We start from the raw sequence: 19595 nt of genomic DNA on the forward strand, positions 1-19595 counted from the left end.
TATCTGTCAGTTATACTCTATGGACGAGACATTGTACAAAGGATTTTTTCAGAGGATTCACACGGTTTCATATAACACACACTTCCTGTGAATCTTAGACATAGGATATATCACATATGTGACTCTGGACCATAAAACCAGTTATAATGGTAAAAAAAAAGATTTATATACAATCTGAAACCTGAATAAGTAAGTTTTCTATTTATTAGGGTCCAACAATATTTAAATAGTTGAGATACTAATATTTAAAAGTTGCACAAATTAAGTTCTTGTCGACGCATATTGCTAAATCAAAAATTAAGTTTTGATATATTTATGGTAGGAAATGTACAAAATATCCTCATGGATCATAATCTTTTCCTCATAATCCTAATAATGTTCATCTCACACACCCTTGGGCTTTATGTTTTGTCCCCCCATTTTTGCTGAACAACCACCACCAAGAGAACCGTGACTGAGGAATGTTTATTGACACAATGTACACCTGAAAGGGAATTATTGCAAATAAGCTCTAAGTCAGCATTTCACATAGGCTTGTTCAAAAAGGCAATGACAGGAGCGTACACAAAAATGTAAGCGGAAATGTACAAAAGTGATTGAAGGGAATGAAAATGCTGGTTTATTACAGGCTGCACTCTTGCAGCTTCTTGTCAGCCTGCTTCAGGGAGACCCAGGTGTTCAGCATGGATGCTCGAAGTCTGGCCCAAACCAAATGGTCATTTAGACCCAGGATCTGCGCTGCGAACTGAGCAGCAGCTTCTGGAGAAAGAACGGTGGAGCAACCCAGACCTAAAAAGAGTAAGAATCATAATGTCTAGTTTTACTGCACTGTACGCTTTCATTTAAACAGTTGGGGTCAGTAAAATTAGGCAGTAAAAAAAAAAAAAAAAAAAATTATAATACTCATTTTGTAAAAATTCATTAGAGAGTCTTTTTTTTTGCTTCATGCAATGCCATACATTTTATTGACAGGTTATATCAGGTTTTTTTACTACTTATTTTTGCTAAAACTGTATTTGGCCAAACTTTGGTAAAATTGAATCTAAATTTAAAAAAAAAAGTTTTATAAAAAAATATATTTTTATTTGCATTAAATTTAAAGATTTCATTTTCAATTGTAATATTAAGGCAAAGTTTTCTATTTTCTATTAAAATAGAAAAAAAAGTTTTTAAATTGTATTATTTCATAAAATACCCTTTTACTATTTTTTTTTTTAATTTTTATAAATAGATAAATCGCATCATATTTAAATACATTTAAATTGTTCTGTACCGCTAGGCATGCGAAGAGATGACCAAATGTCCTGAGCACCCCAGTCAGGAGTAATAGGGGGACAGTTAATAACTGGATACGCAGTGTTTCCAGACATCACAGGACCCAAGCCATTACTTCTGCCTGCCACTGCAACAAAGATGGTGGGTACACCATCACCTGAGAGAGAGAGAAAAAAAAAGGACAGATTTAATTAGTTCAGTTAGGCAATAAACCTTCTCTACAGCGTTCTGGATTAAAATACAATTTTTTAAAACATTAGCTACTTTTTAAATCAGCAGAAGGGAGATTCTGTTCTTAGAGTCATACCCTCATATTCAGCTTTGATGCGAAGTGTCTCATCAGGGCCTTTATGGGCAGAGGTGACTCTAAGGTGGCAGGGAATCCCATAAGAGCCACAAGCCTTACGGATCTTCTCACAGTGAGCCACATCTGAAGTAGAGCCCATTAGAACGACGACCCTTCCTTTTGCTTGTGACTCCAGAAGCAGCTATATACATAAACAGATTCTCATCAGTCACCAATGTTTCAGTTAGGATCCTCCTCCAAAAAAAATTGCATTTATGTGATATGTGAAGCATTGTGATGTCACTGTCAATAGCAAAACAACAACAATCATCCCTTTAATCTCTTAGTACTCCAAAGTGAAATGTTTTGGTCAGGATAGCTGGTGAGATTCATTTAAACTGGAAAAATGCATTTAGGTGATGTAAAAGACTAGAGAAAGGGGTATGGTGACGTCATTACAGTGTTCAGAGGTTATTGAGGTGAAAGCATGATAGCACGAGGTCACAGAGCTCTATATCAATGTTCAATTTCTTGACGCAGGTTATGATAAATTATATTGACTTAATCGTATCTTTTTTCTTTTTTTTTTAGTTTACATGAAGCAGTCTAGAGGCATATATATTCTTCCATACATGCAAGTGTAATGAATTAAAAAGCAAAAAACAAAAACAAAACAAGCCATATACTTGGTTATATTATTGGTTGCACAGGCACAGGCAAGCTATAAGGGGTGACAAGTAAAGAAAACAAAAATTTATATTAAATTCTTCATTTATGCATATGTACAAATTAATTGGTCAAAATCGAGAATGTGAATTTAAAATGAGAAAAGGTTCAATATTTACGTTTTACTATGAATGGAGAAAAACAGTGTGAACTATATCCCTAAACTGCAGGAAGTGTAGAAATGTAACAGAATAACATTTTGTAAAACATTGTACCTTGACTCGCTCTGCGACCCACTCAAAGTTTCTCTTCACCACCTGCATGGCCTCAGGAGTGACTTCTTTCAGGTCACGGTACACCTGCACAGACAACACCATGTTAAACAATCATACTCGTATAGGTCACAATAGAGCTTGGCTATTTCTCTGTAATATATATATAGTTTTGACTTGCACGGATGCATTGTTCATCACAAAATAGCAGTGTGAGCTAACAAAATAAATGTATTCAGATTTCATACTGACTTTTAGCTAGTTTTATTCCAGTAAAGAAGCCGTGTAAATCCTTCTCATGGCTGACATGTACAGTACAGGTGTTTGGTTGTTTACCTGTTTGTCTTTCTGCTGACTGCGATCCCCAGCAGGCCAGAGCCTCCACGAGTCGTTGTCAATCACATCAGCCAACACAACTTCTTTAGTGGTCACATTCACACCAAATTCAATCTAAAATTAAAAGTTTATGGCCATTAAAGATTTACTGTAGGGGTCAATAGTAGCAAACATCACCACCACCAGTTACACCAACAGAAACAACCTTAAAAAGTGTTAGTCCAATACGCTTAGGTTTCTTACTTTCATATCCACCAGTGTGCAGTCCTGTGTGGCCCAAGCCTTCTCCAGGACTTCAAAAATGGCCACCGTGCTTTTGCTCATGATGTCCACTTCACAGCGTCCAATAGTCAAACCTGCCAGCTCAAAACCAGCTGCTAAAAGCTGCTCCTCTGACCACTGAGGGTCATTATTGGCATCGTCCTGAACAAAGAACAATAGAAGAGAAACTGAGGGCATCAATATGTGAAATGGCATGACATTACTTTGAAATGGCATGTATAAAATCAAGTTGACAATGTTTGTTTTCTAAATAACAAAACCTCACCTTAAAGAACATCTCCATTTTTAGAGGAGAGAAGCGGTAGCCCTCTTTGACCCCAGGGTTGCGTTTGAGGAAGGACCCTGTGGCTATCCGTCTGCACACCCACTCAATGGGTATCATCTCGCATCGAGACGCCACAAAAGCAGTCTCAGAATGCTGTCTGACAAATGCAGTCTTTAACCCTGAAGGAAAGTGGTAGAGTCATGATTACTGTGTGCATCCTATTAGAAATGGTAAAATTATTGGTCTAGTACATTAATTGCACTTTTTAGCGGAGTACGGTGATATATTGACACTGACTGTGCGGAGTATAGGTATGACAGACAAAGCCACAACATGCTTTCACACAGTGAAACTGGGACGGCCATCTTAATAGCCTGAACACAGCAAGCATGTGTGTAAAATTAAGTTTAATTAAAGGAAGTATGGCTGTCACAAGGCAGGCATTTCCCCGGAGTAAAACCTTCATCAGGAGCTGCACACCAAAATTGCTGAGGTTGTGGCAACCATTTTAAAGTAAATGCCCTCTAGAAACCTCTTGCAACCATCTCATGAATGTTTTTAAAAATATATAGTATATAGAAATATAATATAGATATAAATGGTGACCCAAAACAGCCTGGTGTACAGTACAGTACACCACCATCATTTTGAATTGATATTGATTCTGCAAATAAATTAACCAGCTTGTCCAAAGATAAAAAAAAAAAAAAATCAATCAACAAAAAGGCAAACTCACCAGCATCCTGTAAAAGTTTGAACACGCAGCTGGTGGTCTTGTTGGCAATAGCTGCTTTGCCCTCCATCTGGTCCTTTCGAACTGCATTGCCCGCTGTGATCTGATCTTTAGACTGGACCAGAACATGACCCGGCTCATCCACAAGCTCAAAGATCTGCTTGGTCTTACCCTCGTTCAGTTTTTGACCTAGTTTCAGTTCTACAAATAAAAACCAAGGCAACAATACACATTAACTGATGTCAGTGTATTTGGGCTTCAGATGTAAATCACTGCAAATTAACATAATTATAGGTAATACTAATATTTGCAAGGGGCAGGGGTACTTTTTGTGTGCATTTTTAGTAATTTATTTTCTGTTTATTTATTTTTTTGTGATTACATCCTTATATTATTTTTAAGAACAAAAAACACCAACAGAAAGAATAAGTAAAAAAAAAAACCCAAGTGATTCAAACTACTTTATTTTTTACAGATCTGACAATGATCCATATTCTGATTTAGCCTGGCTGAAAATACTTATTCCACCATATTGCCTCTGGTAATATTACTGCTTCTGGTTAGACAAAAGAGCTGAAGTATTCATTCCCGCATTATGGGTGCATTTTATTCACTGCGCAACTGCACTGTGGTCCAACATGGTGAAGAGGGCAATAATCGAGCAGGAAAATAAAACCAAACTTACCTGTTGCGTTTGACATTGTTGCTGAGCTTCGTTTTTCCTGCAAAAAGATCAGAAAAGTGATTATTCTGTAACTCTGGGTTTCAGGCAAACGTTTGAACAAGCACTCGGACTTCAGAGAAAGGAAGGTTGATGTAAAATGCCTCTCGGAGGAGCGAGACTCAACTCATTTATTTTCACAAGAGCAACGCGTTACGACACTCTGCCGATTCATAAACGCCAATCAGAGTAATGCCATCCTTATCACGTGGGCGAAATCTTAACATGCATGGTTTAAAAGACAAAAGACTTATCTATTGATATTATTTAGAAGCAAACAACCACCCTAAACCTTTGCAAACTAGTTACATTAAAGTTAGGGCGCGTTGCGCAAAAAACATCGATCGCATTCGTCACAACCAGACTTTGGACGTTTTAAGTTATCGATTGGACAAAACTCGGTCTTTTTTTTCCCAAAAAAACTTTTCTATTTTTCATCTTCTGCGACTTCGGAGCTCAAGTTTTTGTTCGTTTGAGCATTTGTGTTGCCAGATCCTCCGCCGCATGCTCCGCTGTGTGTGGAAACACGTGCTTCGAGTGACTCCAGCCAGCGTGGAAACGCACGCTAACACTACAGACCCACAGAGCTCGCCCCGGAGAGGAGGACATGGAGTTTGAGGAGTCGGGTATTGGGGAGGAATGCGGGGTGTTCGGCTGTGTGGCAGCGGGAGAATGGCCAACACAACTGGAGGTCGCGCAGATTTTGACACTTGGACTTGTTGCTTTGCAACATAGGTAAGTGTGCTGCTGCTTCCTATATAGGCGACTTGTGGAGGTCTTGGAGACTTTTACTATAGAGCAAACATTTTAAGATAATCTCTGCTGGAAAATATTACTTGGTTTGCTGGTTTTCCATCCTGGTGCGGAAGTTTTGGGGGATTTTAAAGGGGTGGGTGAGGTGGAAGACCGTCGTAAACAAGCTAAAACCCGCAAGCATCTTAGATTTGTTTAAGATTAGGTTTTTTTCAGCAGGGATATGTTTGACCTCATTTGAATCTCACCTAGAGACTGAGCAATTAAACTGTGTTAAAATCGTTTTTTTTTTCAGCCTGGTCAGACACAAGGACCACCCACCCCTGACCCCAGTCAACCTGGGTAGCCCTGTATTCAAGAAGTTTTATCTTAATCATTACCTTCTTTAAATCTTAACAGATGGTATGTTACTGTACTGTGCACATTTAGAAATAGAGCTTTTTTATTCCTTGTAGGCCTCTATATTATTTTATTTTATTATTATTATTATTATTATATTGCATTAGGAATTTTAAAGCGTATAAGATGCATTGTGTCACATTGTCAGTCATAAGGGTGTCTTTTTTGAAATTGAGATTTATATATAACATGAAAGCTGAATTAACACACTTTCCAATATTTGTCAGAGATACAACTATTTAAACAACTGGTATCTGAGGGTGAAAAAAAATCTAAATATTGAGAAAATCACCTTTTAATGTTGGACAAATTCAGTTTTTTTTTTTACTTATTATTGTAATGATTTTTCGCAATAAAAGAGAAATTGATAATTTTTATCCATACAATACATTTTTAGCTAGTGCTATAAATATAGCCAACCTGTGCTACTTACGACTGGTTTTGTAGTCCAGAGTCAGATATAATTTATAAATCCTTACTGGGGCTATCTAATCATGCTTGTTTTATCTGTTCTCCTGGTCTGATCAGGTTAATTTTTGAGGATTTCTTTTGCAGTTTTCAGATGGTCCGGCTGAAAGACCAGTTTACTCTAGCTAAGACAAGCAAATAATCTCCAAGCTGTTTTGACTTGGGTTTTTTTTTTGCGTGGATCTCCTTGTGGTTGGAAAACTTGCCCGTTACAAAACAGCAACATTAAATGGACCCATTTCACATATGCTTTGCATGGAATACAAGCTAAGGATGTAGTGCTCTTTTATCATGCATATGCATAATTGACTTGGGTGCGACTTTTGCAGTTGCCTGCTTTTGTTCTCTTACTGTTACATAGTAATGCAAATGTTGTTATAGCTCATAGTTAAAAAGATGCGATAATGGTTTGCAATACCATTGCAAGCTTTGCAGTTAAATCACAGCTCAATAGACTTCCATTGTCCTGCCATCTCACCGTTTGTTCAGACGCGATTGCATTAGATGCCATTGAACACACAGAGGTGATCTCCATAATCGGAATGTATTGATCCTCCTCTTCTTTGCACTGGAAGTCTATATTCTCAGACCAGTCTGTGCTGCTATCTCCATCATCAGTGCTCTGATGAAACTGTTTAGAAAGTAAACCATCCCCTAAACACACAAGATATAGTGTTAAATGGGTCAAAGAACATGTTTGTTTACTGACAATTTCTTAATGTGCTACTTTTGAAAGATTTTTGACCTTTAAATGACAGAACAGTTCAGGATTGTTTACCACTGTTCATTAATTCATTAATTTTCTTCTGTGAAATGAAATGTTGTCTATGTATCCTGTGAATGTGTTCTTGTTCCTGTCTTGATACTATTAAGCAAACTGAAGTCACAAGATCGACTGGCACTTGAGTCTCACCCTGCTCGTTACAAATTTCAGTATCAGTCTCTGTAATAAGGAGAAACTAATGAAAAACCTTCATCTGCAGCTTTCCTCTTTCTTCCTTTGGTAGCTGCCGCATGCTCTTCACTGTATGATGGTTCACTGCTGTCTGCATTGGAAATATTGGACATATTAAGACACACACAAAAGTATAATTTAAAAGCATAATAAGTCGGTGGTTCTCAACTGGTGGGCCCTGTGCAAAAAAGCAGTGTTGCTACCAGCAGAGGAAAAAGCAATACAAAGGGCAAATAATAAAATACGATCGCAAAATAAATGGGCCTTTTTGCTTAGGGAAGGAAAAAGCTTTCCAAATCTTGTGCTTATGACGTTAGAGGCTTTGTCATTTTACAAATTAATTTGTCAGAAAATACAATATCGTATTGTTTGCATTACTCTCAAACAAAACTAATAAAAGCAATATAAATATAATAAATAAAATTATAATAAATATGTATTCAATAATTGGATCATTGTATTGATGCAGTGTATTATTGTCTTAAAAATTCATGTTACATGTGTTTTGTTTGTTTAATCTTACAAACTTTTGTTTTTTATTTAGTTTACTCTTATTTTATAAAAAATTATTTGGCCCACCACATAACTAATTTCAAACCTGATGCAAAACCAGTTGAGAAACACAATTAATTCTATTACCTGGGATCCTTCTGTATTTATGGCTGTCATCGTATATAACTGCTGTGAAGGAGTCAGAGGAGACATGCTGTTCATATTCTATCTGAGGGCTGCCAGTTGACCTCACAATCGTTGCATTCATTTCAGGCATCCCATATTCAACTTTTGACACTTCCTTCGGTCTTGTTAAAATGCCTTCGTTCTCAACTTGGTTCTGAAAGACCCTTGCAGAAATGCCAGGAGATCTCAAAGTTGGCTCGTCCATGGGTGGCTGGTCATATCTAACCGCAACAATGTCATTGTCCTCCTGTGGAAGTCCACCCATGGACTGCTCCTCAAATGCTGGTGGAGCAAACATCCTGGAGTTTCTCATTAAATTGTTTGTGTCAGAAAACTTGGCATAGCTCAGTCGACTTCTAGGAGGCTTGGACAAAAGGGCATCCAGCTGTTCGTAAAATCTCATGACACGTCGAGGATCTCCGATATCGGCTTTTCCTCTCTGCAGAGAACGGTAGAGGTACTTCAGGTTTTTGTACTTGGTGCGACACTGTTTCCAGTCTCTTTCCACGCCCTGCTGAAGAAGTCTGCGTGAAATCTGCACGAATATGTCTTTGTTTCTGGTTGAGCCCTGTAGCTGTCGCTGAATGCCTTCTTCGGCCCAGATCTGAAGCAGTGCGGCCACCTCTTCCTCACTCCAGTTTCTTCCCGAGTCGTGCACGGTGATTATGTTCATCTCGTTTGTGGCTGCTGCTGTAGTTGCTGAAGCACAAACCAGTTTTTTAACAAGCTGAAGATGCTGAAACAGCATCGAACATTTCAGTTTATATCAGAACTCACCTGTCTCTCTCGCAATCAGTGGATGAGTGGCGGCATTCATTATTGTTTGCATCTCTGCCAGACTTTCATCTTTTAAAGAAGGGCATGAAGATGCAGGAGGTAAAAATAATGGCAATCTTGAACTATCATGATTTTGTAATTAATAACACAAATCTTACCATCATCGATCTTGATAACCTGTTCTTCGACAGGTTCACGCCTCATGGCCACCTGGTCCCTGTCTGGAACATTCCTAGATGACTCTTCCTCTTCAAATCCACCCTCGATGTCTTTACCCTGCATTATAGCATCAAGCTCAGCAAAGAACCTTATCGGCCGGCCTTGACTCTTGCTTACTTTGTAGTCATATTTCATGTTCTTGTATTTGGTGCGGCACTGTCTCCAGTCTCGCACCACACCATGCTGCCGCTCCAGGCGACGTGCCATCTCCTGGAAGATGGCCTTGTTTCTGTGGGAGCGTTGAAGCTGTTTGTGAACCTCCTTGTCGGACCAGACGGTAAGGAGGGCCCTAACCTCCTTGTCAGACCAGTGCCTTCCTCCTTCCAGTCCTAGAAGTAAATTCATTCTCGCTTAAAAACTGGTTTGGCAACATTAGTATTTAGTATAAACAATAGGGGTTGGATTTATACAACCACCACGTGAGTTTTTAAAATTCAACCAGGTTTTTGTTCAGTTTTTCCACTTTTTGACAATAAGGCCCTAAATAGACCTCAACTAAATTGAGTCTAATGGCTTTTCCAGTTGTTTGTGACTTTGTTTTTTGTTTCACACACAATTTCTACCAACTAATTTATTTTAGTGTTTGGCATAGCTAAAACGGATGAATCATAAAGAAATGACCGTGGAATAAAGATGTTGTTGTTGTTTTGTTTTTTATGACCATGTAAGTCCTGTTTTTTCAGACTGCATTGAGGGGGGAAGGGGATGGGGGTTAACATTAGAATTATCTCTCTTTTTTTGTTGTGGCATTTTAAGTTGTTTTAGCATTTTGGCCTAGTTTCATGGGCAGGACTTAGTTTAAGCCTGGATTAGTCCATAGTTCAATTACAACATTTAAGCAGTAAATTATAAAAACATGCTTTAGATAAAAAACATTAATGGTGTGCATCTTGAGACGAAACAAAAGCACTGACATGTTTTAAGATTGGTCAGCTCATGTTTTTTTTCAAGTTTTAACAGTTCAGATTTATATGTAGTCTTGGACTAGGCCTAAGTCTTGTCTGCGTTGGTTTTAGAATGAAAGTTACTTTTTACAACTATTTAATTCTTTATATTTTTGTAATTATTTAATTATGCCCGATGCATATAAAATCAAAAGAGAGCAAATATCCAACTGTAACTCGAATGCTTCATCCCAAAAGGTTGTAGTTTTGTTAATTTTGTGATTGTTACCTTCCTGAAGAGCTGGTAGTGAAGCAGGCTCCTCTCTTCTGGCAGTTGACTCTTCATCTGCTATGTAAGGTCTTTGAGTCGGCGGCCTGCTATCTGCAGAAGAGTGTTTGTAGACGGTCTGCGTAGGCCTCCAGTCTGGAAGAGCCATGCTCCTACTCTGGGCCTTGCAGTCAAGCCAGTCCCTACACACACCAAGCTCTTTCAGACGGCTTGAGATGGCCTCATACTTGGCCCTGCTTTCTTCTTCTTCCCAGGCTTGTCTCTCCCTCCACACGGAAAGTAGAGCTTTCACTTCCTCCCCTCTCCAGTGTCCAGCTGTGTCCCTCTGCCTCTTGTCCTTGTCCCCAGCATGCCTTTGTTGGTCTGTTTCAGGCTCCATGTTTCTAAGCTTGCCTAGAAATGGCTTCTGTTTGTTCGCCTCTGCCTTTATCCTCTCTCCTCCCCCTCCCTGTTGACTTTAAGCTCAGTGTCCAAGGCAACCAGACGACTGAGCCAGTTAGGAACAGCCACGTGACAAAGAACAGCCTCATGACTGGCTTAAGCTGCGTGCAGTGGGGGAGGGCTGGGGAAGAAATGTGAGAAGTGGCTTGGCGAATGAGCTGCACTTGCTGCGTCGATCTTACTCAATAAGACACGTGGAAAGGCTCAGAGGCGTTTGGCTGTGCTAACATGTCTATTTTAATGTCTTTTGTGGTCATATCTTTGTGATTCTCTCTCTCTGACTCTCTCTTTCTCTCTCTCTCTCTCTCTCTCTCTCTCTCTCTCTCTGACTCTCTCTCTCTCTCTCTCTCTCTCTCTGACACTCTCTCTCTCTCTCTCTCTCTCTCTCTCTCTCTCTCTCTGACTCTCTCTCTCTCTCTCTCTCTCTCTGACTCTCTCTCTCTCTCTGACTCTCACTCTCCCCCTCCCCCCCTTTCTCATTCTCTGGCTAACCGCTTCACATAAACCAGTTTGATCTGCTTTAGTCATACTCTGTGCAGTCATTCACTCATAAAAACAAATTTGGCTTGATTTTGTTGGTGTAAAATAGCAATAAGAAAGAATGGGAGGGACACATTCTCAATTCAAACTCTAGTCTTGCAAAGACATGTTTTCTAATAGATTATTACATGCAATATCACCAGTAAACAGTGATTTTTATGATTTAATAATAATAATAATATTATTATTGTTATTATCCTTTGGAAGTTATTGTGATATGTTGATTTGCTGCTGAAGAAACATTTTGCTTTATTGTTAAGAAATATTTTTGTGAAATATTATTTAATGAAGACAAAAACACCAATTTTTGATTGGTAGGTCTTTGTAAATTTGTGTAAGACCATTGTTAAAACTACATAATTTATTGATAATAATAATAAAACAAATGAAAAACCTTTATTCAATAGGGGTCAGGAGAGTGCTGGAATTGTCACGAGTACTGGAACAAACCCACCGACATATACCACCCTGAAGGTAAGGTACCAGGAATAGCACAGTATTTCAGTGCGTATAGCATCTTCTTACTTTAAAACAAAACATGATTGAGATAAAACATTTCAACTTACAGCAATGAATGCAAGATTAGACATGCCTGACATAATTACTCCTCACAGGGCATGGGTTTAGTGAATACAGCTTTTAAAGCAGAGGATTTGCTGAAGCTGCGCTATGGTAACCTCGGCATCGGGCACACACGTTACTCCACCACGGGCATCTCAGAGCTGCAGAACTGCCAGCCTTTTGTGGTAGACACGCTGCATGGCAAGATTGCTGTGGCACACAATGGAGAACTGGTCAATGCCTCCGCACTGCGCAAAAAGGTGGGCTTTAATTCAAAAGTTTCAGGAAAAGAGAGGACTTTTTTTTTCTATTTGATGTAATGTATGTTGTAGGTTATGCGCCATGGCGTTGGCCTCTCCACCAGCTCAGACAGTGAACTCATTACCCAGCTCCTTGCTTTGACTCCACCCATGGAGGAGCTCGATACTCCTGATTGGGTGGCTCGGTATGTTCTGCATGTCCTACCCCATCTGCTTGGGTCACCACCATCTCAGTTTTTCAGGTCTTAATTTTGATGTATTTATACTGTTTGTTTTCTTAGCATAAAGAATCTGATGACAGAGACGCCTACATCATATTCATTGCTAGTTATGTATAAAGATGTAATCTATGCTGTGAGAGACCCCTATGGAAACAGGCCTCTATCGATTGGACGTCTAGTACCCATCTCCAAATTACACAGCTCAGGTGTGTGGTTCAGCGGTGAGGGGGAAAAAAAGCTGCTTTAGCTTAGGTCTAGAATAGTGCTAAACTTTTTTTTTTCTTTCTGTAGGAGCTGGAGAAGCAGACACCGAAGGTTGGGTGGTGTCTTCTGAGTCCTGCAGCTTCCAGTCCATTGGAGCAAAGTATGTTCCCCTCATTTCAACAGAAAACCTTTGATTACTCTTTTTGGCTGTCCTGCACACAGTAGCTGTTTTATTAGTTTATTAGTTTGTTCATGGGTTTTTTGTTGCCAGGTATTATCGTGAAGTACAGCCTGGAGAGATCGTCCAGATCTCTAAAAACGGAGTGAAGAGCCTAAGCATTGTCCCACGGCCAGAGGGAGACCCTCCTGCCTTCTGCATATTTGAGTATGTTTACTTTGCCAGACCAGACTCCATATTTGAAGGCAAGTTTATAAAGTTAAAAATCATTGTTTTGAGTGAAAGGAAAGATTGAGATATGACTGTAATGTTTGGGTTAAACCAAATAATTGGGGTCAGTTAGACTTTGTATTGTTATAGATGCCAGTAGTATATGTAAATAAACCAGGTGTACACTTTCTCCACGTTTCCTGCACTCAGATCTCCTGGTTTATTTTTCTGTAAATGTCTGTTATATGATATTTCTATATTTTTGTATCCCAGCTTAAAATAGTCAGATGAAACACTGCACTGTGGGTATTACGGTTTCTATACTCGTGGGGAATCAATTCTGCAATTTTCTGAATGCATTGTGCTTCTCTCTTGAATCGATTCAGAACTTTTTTTTAACTGCTGATGGCGCTCTTGCCTAGTTAAGTCCAAGCTAAAATGCTTAAGAATAAGAGCAGTTCAAGTTCAACTGAGTAATTTAAGAAGATAAATGTATTTGCACCGCGGCTATTATGACATGAGATTAATGTAAATGCAGGCCACTATGAACACTCTGGTAATTCACGTTAATCTTTTTGAACTTAATTAATGGTAATCTTTAAGGTCAAGTGGTGTTTTGGTAGGGAACTGGAAGCAGTCAGAGTACAGTGGTTTCTAGCATGCAGTGCCATCTGCTGTTAAAAACTAAGCTCAACATCAATTCAAGAGAGAATCCCAAAGCATTCACAAAAGAGTAGAATTAATCCCCAAATTGATTTATCATGACACTGCTACTTTTAAGTAAAACAGAAAACAGTAGGCATTTTGCTCTTTCTCTAGTTTTTTTTATATTTTTTTAACAAACTACACTTTTTTTTTTTATTTATTAAAACATCTTGCCAGCAATGAATTAACCAAGACAGTCAACATTTCTAACAATTCTTTTTATCAGAGAACCTGGTTTCTATTAAAATATTAATTAGCACGACCATTCAACATGTTAGATTTTTTGTTTTTGTGACTCATGTGACAAGATTGGAGTAATGGCTGCTGAAAAGCTTTGCCATCACAGAAATAAAATTTATTTTAAAATAAAATGCTAAGAGATATAAAAAAACTTACTGACCACAATTTCTTTTAACAGTAGTAAATATTAAAGCTGTGACATTATAGTTATAGAGTTTTTTTCTTACAGGTCAGATGGTATATACAGTGAGGCAGCGCTGTGGACGGCAGTTGGCCATTGAGGCTCCCACTGATGCTGATGTAGTGAGCACTGTTCCAGAATCAGCCACACCTGCAGCATTAGGATATGCACAAGAAGTGAGTAATGACGCTGTACTCATCAGTCTTAATGTTTTATTGGTTCGTGGTGTTCTCTTACAAAAATGTACATTCTCTTTCTCAGTCTGGCCTTCCATATGTAGAGGTTCTGTGTAAGAACCGCTACGTGGGCAGAACCTTCATTCAACCAAACACTCGCCTACGTCAGCTTGGAGTTGCCAAGAAGTTTGGGGCATTGACTGATAACTTTGCTGGCAAACGAGTGGTGCTTATCGATGATTCCATTGTAAGGGGCAACACCATCTCCCCTATTATTAAACTGCTGAAGGAAGCAGGTGCAACAGAGGTAAACAAAAAAAGGTTTTAATCAGTACTGCATGTTTAATGCTTTGATCGGTTTAAATCACCGCAGTGTCTTTGTGATGTCACATGAAACACCACAGGTCCACATTCGAGTTGCATCACCTCCAATCCGGTTCCCATGCTACATGGGTATTAACATTCCTACCAAAGAGGAGCTAATTGCTAATAAACCAGAGTTTGAAGATATAGCGGGTTATATTGGTAAGTCAAGAGAAGAGATTTGCTTAGTCACTTATCATTATCATTGACACTTCCCGAATGTCAATGATAATTGTATTTTCTTTGCTTTGAACAGGTGCTACAAGTGTCCGTTATCTGTCAGTTGAAGGCCTGGTGTCTGCTGTTCAAGGTGGGATAGAGTCACATGGGAAAGATGAGAGGATCAGCACTAAGACTACTAGATTTGGTCATTGCACAGCCTGTCTCACAGGAAAATACCCAGTGGAGCTGGAGTGGTGAACTTCGGCCCAAAAAAAGGCTACTAATTTCTGTATAGAATAATTTTTTTTGTTTGTCTTTTGAAATCATTTGTTAAAATGACTGTGGTGCTGCTTTAACATTTGTTGTAGTTGGACATGTCATCAGGCAGGCTATATACTCTGTTAGAATTAAAATAAAACATTCCAAGCATTTCAGTTTTCAAACATTCCTTTTAAAAGTTGCATTAAAAGCATTCTTGTTGCTGTCAGACTTCAGACTGCTAGTTTGATTCTTGTCTAGTAAAAACACTATCTTGTAAATATCAACACTTACTGGAAGTCTCAGTATCCGTGTAAGCTTTTTTTCTTTACTTTTGAATCAATGTGAGGTTCAGCGGCTATGCTTCTTAAAGAAACAGATTCTTGCTTTACTGTTAATCCTCAAGAATGCACACAATGAAACTCTGTATGTGAAATGTACACGTTTATTAAAAAAATCTGTTGAAACAACATTTGACAAACAACATTCATCAACGCACATGTACTTAGACACTTGTTTAAAAACAACAATGGATCCTATTAAAATTGATCATTAAAACAATAATTATATTTACATAAAAACAATGTAAAACAGTGTTTATAGGCACATTTCAAAAAGTAAACAGGACTACTGATTTTTAAGCATTGTGTCTACACATGTCATCCCATGTTTTTTCACTAGGGTAAACTTTATATAGTCATTGTATATATATATATATATATATACACACACACACACACACACACACAGTTTGTCCCACAAAGGTTAACAGGCAGGGTGTGGGATGCATTCAGGAAAGCTCATGGCACAAAACTGTACTGCAGCCGCCTCCTGGAGAGACTGAAGAAAACAGATTCTTAATCACACAGAATCTTATTACACAGAATTTTATATTGGTACATCTATAAAAATAAAAATCATGAATCAAAACAAAGTCTTCAAGAAATTAACATAGTATTTAATGCTCAAATTACCTAGGAGAGAGTGGAGAGGTACCCTGATTAAAGAGTCTCATGGGTGACACAGCTGTTGAAATAAAATATTGTAAACATTTTGTAATGCCATGATGATGCAGAGCAAGTATTTACAAGAGATTAATATGTGATTACAAACCCTCCACTGGATTGACTCCACTTGGGGCATCTCTCTGCAAAATCAAGTGGGAAAACTATTGTTTTACTGCATAAACTTTCTATTAAAAATTACTTTTATTAACACATACCATTAAAATGAAATAAAATGTGAAATTAAAAAAAATAATAATTTGTAATCAATAATGCTCTTACCCAAGGCAAAGCACGTGGGTTCATTTGCATGCTTAATTTAGCCTCCCTGATTCTCCTGAGGTTTCCGGTGCCCCTGAGGAACCGTGGACTAGGGCACTGCAGCAGGACGGCTCTATCCCAGGTGTGTTTGTCTTCAGTAGGTTCTGACAAGCCAGGGCTCATATATTGGTCTCTCAGCTGGAGATGCTTCAGTGGAGAACGACTCTCTCGGAAACGTTTGAATCGGAGTGACTCTTCCACTTCAGGCTGACGCCGGCGTTTCTTGAGCTTGGCCCTCAGGGGTGTCAGAGCGAGAGCGGACATGCTGGAGGAGGAAAAGCTGGGGCTTCGGGTCGTCTCCTTTATGCGTTTCTCACACAGGTGACACTGGGAGGAAGGACACGGTGATGATGTGCCACGACAGATGAAGTGGTGATACAGCCTTCTGAACTCTGCATCAATCTGCGGTTCGCTGAATGAGCACGTGGACTGGGGGCCAGAAAGAGAGCGTTGGCGGTTGGAGAGAGTAAAATGGGATGGTTTCTCCACTTTGGATAAGCTTCGGTCATAAATAGGTGAGGACAACGGAACCGGTTTGACACCATAAGGAGATCGGAGGACCACAGAATGGGATAGATGGTGGACAGGAGACCTTCGCTTCAGACTTGCTGTTGTATTCAATTGCCTTTCTTTGCTCAGCATACTAGGTCTGGAACCACTTTTCCCACTAGGAGACAAAACACCAATGAGACTGCGCTGCGGGGAATAGACAGGAGAGGTTATGCGGTCCCTTAAACAGTCTTTGTCCAATGAGAAAGGTCGGGAGGTGACCGATATTCCTCTCTGGTCAATTAGAGACAGATCTGCTCTGCTATGTCGAGGAGAGCTAAGGACCGATGAGGCTGGAACAGCATGAGATGTTGGCCCAACATCATATGTTTGGTCCAGATCTGGAGATTGGTCACTAAATGAGAGGGATTCTGAATGTGGAGGTGTGGACAAGTCAATCACACGCGCAGGTTTACTGCTTAAAGTCCATGGACACTCATCCGTCACACCGCTCACATCCGCACAGTTCCTCCTGGGTGAGTAAAAACAGGCACTGGCCTCGCAGGATACATTTTTGAGCGGAGTAGACCTTGGTTTGTTCTTTAGCAAATGTTCAAGTTGGTCACTGCTCTTGAAACAGTGGCTAATGTTTCTTTGAACTGGACTTTGACTGGTAAAGGAGATCTCTGCTGTTTTGTTTAGAGTGTAATTGTGTCTGTTGTTAAAGGATGTGTTGCGATGCCTCGGGCTGGCTTGCCAGTGTTTGCGGCGGTACTTCTGCACCACGGCCCTCGCTGTGTCAGTCACATGCTGTCGCCGGTATGCTTCACCGATCTGGTTGAGCATGCTGGGATAGACATCCAGGAGGGTACTGCCATGGCTACTCAGTGTTTTCTCCAGTTCTTCATCCTCTTCTTCAGGTGGAGACAGCTCAGCCCACACAGATTCAGGAGGTGTGTTATTCAGAATCATGGACTGGAGGACTGATTCACCTCCGTGCCCTAAAAGATCATCATTAAGACTAAATGAATGTTTGCTTATGAATGAACACAAGATCATGCGTGTAGTTCATAAATATCTTACTGTAAACAACACAGAAATACTAAAACATTTATTTTGTGCTAAATTGCAAAGTTACTTGTTTGTTTTACATGTATAGAAATATTGCTTACACAGATTTTCCGTGTTTTCCTTTTGACCCGAGCCATTAAGATCATCCTCTGTGACCCCTGACACATCCATCTGAAACTGGTGGGACAAACAATTTATATATATATATATATATATATATATATATATATATATATATATATATATATATATATATATATCGAGAGAGAGAGATAGAGATTTATTTTTACTACCTGATAATTTTCCTGGTCCTCAAACTCTAAAATACAAAACAAAAAGATCAAGTATGAGAAAAGAGGACACATGTTATTATACTCAGATAAAAATGACCAAAACTAACAAAATAATATCTTACCCCTCATTGTTGAATAGTCAGCTTTAACTCGAGTCTGCATATAAGAAAATAAATGTAATATCCCAATACAACCATGGTGCAAACTAACACACATATGGGCTAAGAAACCCCCCCAAAAAACGTTTAGATCAAAACTAATGTAAACTAGTGTATAACTCATACTTTTGTTATCACATATACTAAAGAACACCAACATCTTATTTGCAGCTGGAATGTATAAGGGTATTTGATAATCACAGACATACAGTATATCTAGACATAAGTTGTGTAGGTTATATTTACAACAATGTCTCTCACCTTTAATGCTTCCAACTCACGTTCTCCCTCTACACTGTCAATGGGCACAGGACCTGTAGCCACATAATACACAACCTCAGAGACAAATCTGAATGTTTAGGTGAAAACGATTTATTATTTTTTTATTTTATTTTAACCTAACTCACTCAGCGAGTAGATATCCGTTTTTCGTTTAGATATTTTGACTTACCTCTACCAGTCTTGCAGGTCATTGTTTTCAGGCAGACGTCTATCCCAGGATCATTTAGACTAGAATACTATAAAGGACGCAATAAGCATGCTCTGTTAAAGTAACGTTACTACGTGGATTTAGAAATAAAACATTGTGTAAGAAATGCGCCAGTACAAATAACGTTAATTCATCTTAAGAGTTCGTATGTTTGCTTTGACTCTAACGCTACTTACCTTCTGAAAAATAGCTTCCATCGCGTTTCTGAACACATCGTCGTTTCTCTTGAATTGATCGGCATATAAATGATTTGCAGACATGATGCAGTAACAATATATATTGCTAACTAATTTATTTGACCGGCATAGGTCGATTTTTGCACTCAGCAACCTTTAAACTTTCAAATTTTGAAAGCTGGACTTTCAAATTTTTTGCGAGAAAAAAACCGAGCGGTGATTGGACGCTTCTTCAAGCAACACGAAACGTCATCTTAAAGCGCGAATGTGACTGTGCTGGAGTCATTTCCACGAATCGGTTCTTTTGAACGGTTCGTTTTAAAAGGCAGGCACAACGAGGCTATTTGTCGATGTGGTTGTCTGCAATTTTTTTGGCACAAGTAACTGTTTATTTCTGCTTTGCGATTACGTTTCATTTTAATTTTGTGTGGTGTACTGTAATATAATGTGCGCTAGATACGTGTTGCAGCGATGATTCAGCAGATAAATAAATTTAGAACTTAAATATATGTTCACATTAAACAATACGAAAATATACAATATGTCTGAATAAAACTTTTTTTTTTTACTGTTTACTAATTATTTTAAAGAGAACAGCTCGGACAGAACAAATTACGCGATTCGGTCGAGTAGTT

General features: G+C 38.9%; 3 protein-coding genes across 4 annotated transcripts; 1 reads left to right on the forward strand and 2 right to left on the reverse strand.

The window, feature by feature from the left end:
* Positions 1–446: 446 nt before the first annotated feature.
* paics (phosphoribosylaminoimidazole carboxylase, phosphoribosylaminoimidazole succinocarboxamide synthetase) lies at positions 447–10960 on the reverse strand. Of its 2 annotated transcripts, XM_043220410.1 has the most exons (15): positions 10259–10960; positions 9025–9414; positions 8867–8935; positions 8051–8788; positions 7428–7502; positions 6935–7110; positions 4801–4837; positions 4119–4316; positions 3383–3561; positions 3079–3258; positions 2836–2949; positions 2503–2586; positions 1583–1763; positions 1274–1432; positions 447–789 (listed from the first exon to the last, which is right to left on the reverse strand). In XM_043220410.1, exons 1-15 carry the CDS (start codon positions 10635–10637, stop codon positions 623–625), a joined length of 3126 nt encoding a protein of 1041 aa, XP_043076345.1. In that variant the 5' UTR covers positions 10638–10960; the 3' UTR covers positions 447–622. The 2 variants fall into 2 exon arrangements, with proteins under 2 accessions (XP_043076345.1, XP_043076346.1); XM_043220411.1 differs by lacking the exons at positions 6935–7110; positions 7428–7502; positions 8051–8788; ... (1 more) ...; positions 9025–9414; positions 10259–10960 and adding an exon at positions 4964–5099.
* On the forward strand, positions 5440–15428 carry ppat (phosphoribosyl pyrophosphate amidotransferase). The gene is made up of 11 exons (XM_043220419.1): positions 5440–5571; positions 11647–11713; positions 11854–12060; positions 12133–12245; positions 12342–12487; positions 12573–12645; positions 12757–12908; positions 14048–14175; positions 14261–14482; positions 14580–14700; positions 14795–15428. The coding sequence occupies exons 1-11, from the start codon at positions 5444–5446 to the stop codon at positions 14956–14958; spliced, it is 1521 nt and encodes a 506-aa protein (XP_043076354.1). The 5' UTR covers positions 5440–5443; the 3' UTR covers positions 14959–15428.
* A 140-nt stretch (positions 15429–15568) lies between these two features.
* si:dkeyp-117h8.4 (uncharacterized protein LOC572032 homolog) lies at positions 15569–19173 on the reverse strand. The gene is made up of 10 exons (XM_043220418.1): positions 18961–19173; positions 18746–18812; positions 18556–18608; positions 18259–18292; positions 18137–18162; positions 17945–18020; positions 16245–17773; positions 16072–16105; positions 15933–15984; positions 15569–15798 (listed from the first exon to the last, which is right to left on the reverse strand). Exons 1-10 carry the CDS (start codon positions 19042–19044, stop codon positions 15759–15761), a joined length of 1995 nt encoding a protein of 664 aa, XP_043076353.1. The 5' UTR covers positions 19045–19173; the 3' UTR covers positions 15569–15758.
* Between the last annotated feature and the right edge of the window lie 422 nt (positions 19174–19595).

The sequence above is a fragment of the Puntigrus tetrazona genome, chromosome 20 (assembly GCF_018831695.1).
Source record: "Puntigrus tetrazona isolate hp1 chromosome 20, ASM1883169v1, whole genome shotgun sequence".
Lineage (NCBI taxonomy): Eukaryota > Metazoa > Chordata > Actinopteri > Cypriniformes > Cyprinidae > Puntigrus > Puntigrus tetrazona.